At 38.9% G+C, this 8202-nt stretch overlaps 1 protein-coding gene across 1 annotated transcript in view; it reads left to right on the forward strand.

Moving 5' to 3' along the window:
- The first annotated feature begins 7165 nt into the window (after positions 1–7165).
- LOC107493776 (uncharacterized) overlaps positions 7166–8202 on the forward strand; it is an 18428-nt gene continuing 17391 nt past the window's right edge. The window contains exon 1 of the mRNA XM_016114826.1: positions 7166–7447. Coding sequence (XP_015970312.1) covers positions 7166–7447 — 282 coding nt within the window. The remainder of the gene's footprint in view (positions 7448–8202) is intronic.

An 8202-nucleotide genomic window follows, 5' to 3' on the forward strand; every position in this document is an offset into this window, starting at 1 on the left:
CTGGACAAGATTCTAGAGGATATATGCATCCCTGGAGCCAGGTGGACCACCAGCACCACTAGCATCCCAAATCAACTCAAGAGAGAAGATCTCAAACCAGTTGTCAGAGGCTGGCTGGACTTTATTCGGCGTTCTATATTGCCCACCAGCAACCGTTCTGAAGTTACTGTTAAAAGAGCAGTGATGATTCACTGCATCATGTTGGGAAGAGAAGTAGAAGTTCATCAACTAATTTCGTGTGAACTCTACAAAATAGCAAACAAAAACTCCAAGGATGCCAAATTGGCCTATCCAAGCTTAATTTCTATGCTCTGCAGAGATGCCGGAGTGAAGATGGGAATAACTGAGTATATCTCAGTTGAGCGGCCAATCACTAAAATATCAATGGAAAGACAACAGCTGCAGGATGATCCAATCAAGAGGAGAGCAAAAGAATTCCTCCCAGAACTTCCTCAATTCGAATATTGGGAACATCTTGAGGCATCTGTTTCCAAGTTGCAAGAAGTTATGAACCAAATAAAGGAAGAACAGAACAATCAAAGTAGCATGCTTTGCAAATTGCTTAGGGAACAAGAAGAGAAAGGGCGTGACTTAAGGGAGCTGAAGCGCCAGAAATTAATCCTTGAAGGACCAAGCACCCCACAGATCAGAGGAACATCCACTTCCCAAAATACAGGTTGTTGAGTTCTAATTTTAGCTTTAACTCTGTGATAGTGTTATTATAGGAATTTACCTTAGAAGTTATACAGTAGTAGTAGTAATTAGCATATCTATTATGTTTTATTTCTAATTAAGTTATAGTTTATTTTTCTCATCATCATCAAACATGAATAAAATAGTAGATAATTAGAATAAAGAAGTAATTTATATTTTTCGAGTTCTTAATAATAAAAATTATAATTAATTATATGTGGTGGCAATACCTTTTGTTCTCTGAATGAATGCTTGAACAGTGCATAATTTGTATCTTAAATTTTGCGAATGTTGGCTCCTGAAAGAATGAGGAACACGAAAAATATTATTGATGATCTGAAAAATCATGAATTTGATTCTTGAAGCAAGAAAAAAGCAGTGAAAAAAAAAATTACAAGGAATCATTGGATCAAGAAAAAGAAAAAAGCCAATAGCCCTTAAAACCAAAAGGCAAGGGTGAAAAGGATCCAAGGCTTTGAGCATCAGTGGATAGGAGGGCCCAAGGAAGTAATTCAAGGCCTAAGCGGCTAAATCAAGCTGTCCCTAACCATGTGCTTGTGGCATGCAAGTTCAAGTGAAAGGCTTGAGATTGAGTGGTTAAAGTCGTGATCCAAGGCAAAAGAGTGTGCTTAAGAGCTCTGGACACCTCCAATTGGAGACTTTAGAAAATTTGAGTCACAATCTGAAAAGGTTCACCCAGTTATGTGTCTGTGGCATTTATGTATCTAGAGGTAATACTGGAAAACAATCTGAGCTTCACTTGAAACTCTGAGATATTATTGCTTCTTAACTTCTTTTTATCCTATTTTATTCTTCTAGTTGCTTGGGGACAAGCAACAGTTTAAGTTTGGTGTTGTGATGAGCGGATATTTTATACGCTTTTTGGGAGTAATTTCATGTAGATTTTAGTATGTTTTAATTATTTTTTAATAGAATTTTATTAGTTTTTAGGCAAAAATCATATTTCTGGACTTTACTACAAGTTTATTTATTTTTCTGTGATTTCAGGTATTTTCTGGCTGAAATTGAGGGAGCTGAGCAAAAATCTGAGTTAGGCTGAAAAAGGACTACTGATGCTGTTGGATCCTGACCTCCCTGCACTTGGAATGGATGTTTTGGAGCTACAGGAGACCAATTGACGCGCTCTCAATTGGGTTGGAAAGTAGACATCCAGGGCTTTCCAGCAATAGATAATAGTCCATACTTTGCGCAAAGATAGACAACGTAAACTGGCATTCAACGCCAGTTCCATGTTGCAGTCTGGCGCCCAGCGCTAGAAACAGGTTACAAGTTGGAGTTCAATGCCCAAAACACGTTACAACCTAGCGTTCAACTCCAGAAATAGCCCAAGCATGTGAGAGGCTTAAGTCTCAGCCCCAGCACACACCAAGTGGGCCCCAGAAGTGGATTTCTGCACCAATTATCTTAGTTTACTCATTTTTTGTAAACCTAGGTTTCTAGTTTACTATTTAAACAACTTTTAGAGACTTATTTTGTACCTGATGACATTTTCAGATCTGAACTACATACTCTTTGATGGCATGAGTCTCTAAACTCCATTGTTGGGGGTGAGGAGCTCTGCAGCGTCTCGATGAATTAATGCAATTACTTATATTTTTCCATTCACATATGCGTGTTCCTATCTAAGATGTTCATTCGCGCTTAATTATGGAGAAGGTGATGATCCGTGACACTTATCACCTTCCTTAACCCATGAACGTGTGTCTGACAACCACCTCTGTTCTACATCAGATTGAATGAATATCTCTTAGATTCCTTAATCAGAATCTTCGTGGTATAAGCCGGAGTGATGGCGGCATTCATGAGAATCCGAAAAGTCTAACCTTGTCTGTGGTATTCCGAGTAGGATTCCGGTATTGAATCACTGTGATGAACTTCAAACTCCTGAAGGCTGGGCGTTAGTGACAGACGCAAAAGAATCATTGGATTCTATTCCAGCCTGATTGAGAACCGACAGATGATTAGCCGTGCTGTGACAGAGCATCTGGACCATTTTCACTGAGAGGATGGGAAGTAGCCATTGACAACGGTGACACCCTACATAGAGCTTGCCATGGAAGAAACTTTGCAATTATGTTATTGAGTTGAATATTATATTGCAGGGATTCAGAGGACAAAGCATCTCCAAAACCCCAACATATTCTCCATTACTGCATTACAAGTAATTAATTCACGCTCTTTTATTTTTCTAATAATTCAAACTGATAATTTTAATTGAAATCCTGACTAAGAATAATAAAATAAAAATAGCTTGCTTCAAACCAATAATCTCCGTGGGATCGACCCTTACTCACGTAAGGTATTACTTGGACGACCCAGTGCACTTGCTGGTTAGTTGTGCGGATTGCAAAAGTGTGATTGCAATTTCGTGCACCACTTACTCTCATTCGCTAGGCATTCTACTTTGATTTAAGACTAAAGGGATGAAATTGGGGGTTTATAAGTGTGAAATAACACCTCAGAAGGTTACAAGCTTGTTGGGAATGTGAAAGACTTGAAAACAAAATCTTTAGAAAAGAAATGGGTCACGTGCGTATGCACAGGGGTGTGCGTGCGCACGCCCAGAAGCATTTTCAGAAAGTGTGCGTGCGCACAGGCTTGTGCAAACGCACAGAAAGTTAAAGTTCTAGGGTTAAGTGCGCGCACAAGGTGTGTTAGCGCCATCAACTGAATGCCATTCCTAACATGTGCGTGCGCACAACTTGCAAACCTTCATTGGATGTGTGTGCGCATAAGGCGTGCTAGCGCCCCCATCAGTAGCCCTGTCCCGCATGTGCATACACACAAGACTGTGCGTGCGCACAGATTCAAAATCCCGCAGGGTGTGCCTGCGCACAGGGCTATGCGTGCGCACACGGCTGTGCGTGCACACACAAACCATAAATCACAAATTCTGTAGAATTTGCAGAATTCATATTTGTGTCCCAAACTTCCAACGATGATATCTCCTTCCACAAAAAATGAAATTTCCATCAAATTTAAACCATTTTAAAGCTTATGAAATTATCTTTCTTTTGTCATAAATATCATCAAATTCCAAAAATAATAGCTTGAGATATGATCCGTTGAAGTTCATCAAAAATTCATTTTTCACAAAAATTCATAAAATCTCCAATTTTCAATCATACACTTTCAAACCCTTTTAAAACCAACCAAAACCTTACTATCTCAACCTCAACCACGTTTCCAACTTCTATATTCAGTCCACAACACATAAATTATCTAATTCATCACTTTTAAATCAATAGCCCAAGTTCGTAATCCACAATACACATCACCAAATACCAACCTTTCATTTTCATCAACCTCCACCACCAAAGATTCTAATTCCACAATGATCAACATACAAGACCAATTGTCCAATTCAAGCACAAATTTCAACTTTACTTCAACCTTCATATATACCAAGTATCATCATCATATGAAACTCACATACATCATAAATCAAGAACTTGAATCATACCCTCCAAAAACCAATAATCACATAATCATATAATAATTCCAACAACCAATCAACCATCATCACAAATTCAATACCTATCCTATGGGTCACTAGCTTAAGTTTTCACAACCATATTATATTTTAGATACAGAAAACCGAAACCATCTGATTTCCCGCTCAACCTGGAACACTTTCAATATCACTTTTTCCTCAATTTTCAAGGCTCTATCACCTCCAATTCAGATTTCCAGCAGCACAAGCCCACTCCAAGCTTTCCAATACCTCAATCAAGCTTCAATATTTATACATACATATCCTAATACACAAAACATGCACCCACACATACCAACTCAATCACAAATCACAAAATCTTAAGTGTTTCACTTAGGGTTAAGGTTCTTACCCTACCCAAGAATCAAAGGGGTGAGATTGAGCCTTCTCTTCAAGCTATTTGGATCCTATAACATCAAAGAGCCCAAAATCTCAACACTTTTTACCCAAAAATTCAAACTCAAGGGCTGGAGAAACTGTTATGAATTCGTGACTTACCTCCTAAATAAAGTTGTGGGCTTTGTAGAGCTCAACGTCGTGATTGCGTGATCACAAACAGTGTGTCAATCGGAGCTCCGGATCAAAAGTTATCAAGGATTGAAGATCAGATGAGTGTTTGAGTTTGGAAATTGGGGTTCTTCCCCTCTTTCTGCACCAGTGATAAACCCCGATTTTGTGATTTATCTTGTGCTTATTTTAGGGGATTTTATCACATTTTCTCACATTTATTCAATGAAATAGCATGGTTTTGCAATTCTCCCTTGATTTGAGCTTAAATGTGAAAACATGCTTTTTAGGCCCTAAAATAGCTAAATTTAATTCACTTTAATTCCATTCGATGCCTTGATATTTTGTTGAGTGATTTCAAGTTCATAAGGCAAGTATTGAATGGAAGAAGTGAGGAGAAAAGCATGCAAAGTGGGAGAACTCATGAAGAAATGAAGGAACCGTAAAGCTGGCAAGCCTGACCTATTCGCACTCAATTAATCATAACTTAAGCTACAGAGGTCCAAATGAGGCGGTTCCAGTTGCGTAACATCCGGGGCTTCAAAATGATATAAATTTGCCATATGTTGCTTCGCGTATAGGGGCGCGCACGCGCAATGTGCGCGGACGTGCTGATTGAGCACGTGACCCACTAAAGAGCAACTCATGGCCAGCGATTTCTAGCTCATTTTGGGTCCAATCCAACTCATTTCTGAAGCTATTGAACCCAAGGATTGAGGGGGGATGAACCAAGTAGTCATAGTTGAGTTTTCATCATGTTTTAGGCTAGAATTCTAGAGAGAGAGGCTCTATCCTCTCTCTAGATTTTAGGGTAGTTTTAGTTAATTCTTCTTGGATCCAAGTTATAATTCTTGTTTTGATTTAGTTCTTCCTTTTAATTTCTTGTTATTACATATCTATTCTTCTAGTTTTACTTGTCAATTCCTTTATTTTGCCATTTTTTATGTTTATGAACAATTGTTGGATTTTAATTTTCTTTAATGCAATTTTATGTTTCCATGTTCTTTTATGTTAATCTTGCTTACTATTATTGATTTCTTGCTATTGATAGTTATGGGTTTCACTTAATTCTTGCATTTTGTTATGTTTACTTTTCTTGCACACTAGGTGTTTGATAAAATGTTTCCTCTAGTTTTTGAGTAGTTCTCTTTACTCTTGGCCTAGGTGGAGTAATTAGTGATGCTTGAGTTATCTAATTCCTTTGATCGATTGACAATTGGAAGTTCCTAACTGATTTGGATACCACTAACGCTAGTCTTCCCCTTGGGAGTTGGCTAGGACTTGTGGAATCAAGTTAATTCATCCACATGACTTTCCTCCTTGGTTAGAGGTTAACGAAGTGGTAGCAATAAACAATTTGTGGTCATAATTAAGGAGGATAACTAGGATAGGACTTCTAATTTTCATATCTTGCCAAGAGTTTTGTTAGTTGCTAGTCTATTTTCTTTGCCATTTACATTTCTTGTACAAAATCTCAAAAACCCCAAAATACCTCATAACCAATAATCATACACTTCATTGCAACTCCTTGTGAGACTACCCGGAGTCTAAATACTCCGGTTAATTCTTATTTGGGGTTTGTTCTTTGTGACAACCAAAATTTTTGCATGAAAGGATTATTGATTGGTTTGGAAACTATACTTTACAATGAGACTCCATTAGATGAATTCTAAACCGTTAAGAATCCGATCATCAAAATGGCGCCGTTACCGGGGAGTTGCAATGGTGTTACATTATTGGCTATTGTGAATATGTGAATATGTTTGTCTTTTGCTTGTTTGTTAGTTTTTGTTAGGTTTAGGACTTTGTTTCTCAGTTTTGTTAGTTTTTGTTTCTCTTTGCTATTATGAATTCTCATCACTATGGCTATGAGTTTAGCTCAAATTATGTTGTAGAAAATGGGAGCTACAATGACAATATGCATCAAGGATGGAACAATCAAAGGTGGGAGGAGCTCAAGGGATTAATCAACGTTATTGGCAAAAACCCCCTCCGGTTTCTTATGGGTATAATTCTAATCCTAATGCATATCAATCTAATGGATGTGGTGACCCTTATTGTGATTGTCAACAACCACCACCACATGCCTATGAACTATCCCCTCTACATGATTTTGAGCCACCTTACTCACAAGCCCCTTTTCACCAAACACCTCCATATGACCCCAACTTATATTCACCATACCAACCACCTTTTGAACCATATGAACCACAAGAAGAACCACCCAAATTCAACCCCCAATACCCTCAAGAACCACCACCTCCATACTATTACCAAGATGAACCACATCCAATGTATGAGAACTCTCAACCACAAGGTGGATCACCTCTCATATTTGAAAAAATCATGGCTCAGTTTGCCAACATTACCGCTAGCTTGGACTCATGAGACTCATGCAACAAACAAAGCATCTCGACGGGTGAGTGTGAGAAATCAACCAAAGAAAGGAGCATGAAGGAGATTTTAGAATCTCAACATGAGGACAAGGAGATGGGGTATGTCTTGCAACAAGTGGAGGAGGACAAGATTGTTAATGAAGAAGAAGTGATTGAAGACCTAGGCGAAGTTGAACAAGAGGTGGATTTCAAACTTGAGAACACTTCCACACCAAGTGATGTTGTTGAAGATTTTATGGAAGCTGTTGAGCCTTCTTCCAATGGGCTTGAATTTGATGTTGAGGAGGATAATGCGCAACCTCCAAGGCATAATATGAGTGATGAAAGATTGGAAGAAGTTGATCAAGAGATAGATTCAATCATTGAGAATTTCTTATCTACAATTGATTTCTCTCCTCTTGAGCTTGAAATTAAGATCAAAGAAGAAGATGCACAACCTCTCAAGCCCTTGGTAAGCAATGAAGAAGAGGTTGAATTGGAAGGAAGCTACCAAGAGGAAGAGGTTAAAATTGAGGAAGCTTGTGAAGAGGTGGAGATAATATAGAAAGAGCACAAGGGAGTGGAACTTGAAAGACCATTGGAGACACCCCTTCCTAAGTCACCATCTGTTCATACCCTGGGTCAAGCTGTCTGACCCGTGATGTTTAGCGACAAGCTGACCGACCTCTTTTCAAAGAGCTCGGCCAATGCCCGACCTCTTCACAAAGAGCTCGGCCAAATCGCCATAGGAGCCCAAAGTAGGCCTAAAACGAAGGAGCACAGCCCAAATCTAAAGGCGGTCAGAGCCCAGAAAGATGAGGCAGTTCCCTTGAAGATAAGTTGACCTCACCCAAAAGATAAGATAAGATAAGATAAGATAACTAACTTATCTTATCTAGAAAGGTCACTCTACACCATTATAAATACGCTGGAGCACCCAGGTATAACTCATACTCTGATTCTACTCAATACCTGCTTAATACCCTTGCAAACTTAAGCATCGGAGTCCCTTGCAGGTGATGTGTGGAAAACGATCCAACACAAAACTCACCGGCAAGTGTACCGGGTCGCATCAAGTAATAATAACTCACATGAGTGAGGTCGATCCCACAG

The sequence above is a fragment of the Arachis duranensis genome, chromosome 6 (assembly GCF_000817695.3).
Source record: "Arachis duranensis cultivar V14167 chromosome 6, aradu.V14167.gnm2.J7QH, whole genome shotgun sequence".
NCBI classification, from domain to species: Eukaryota; Viridiplantae; Streptophyta; class Magnoliopsida; order Fabales; family Fabaceae; genus Arachis; species Arachis duranensis.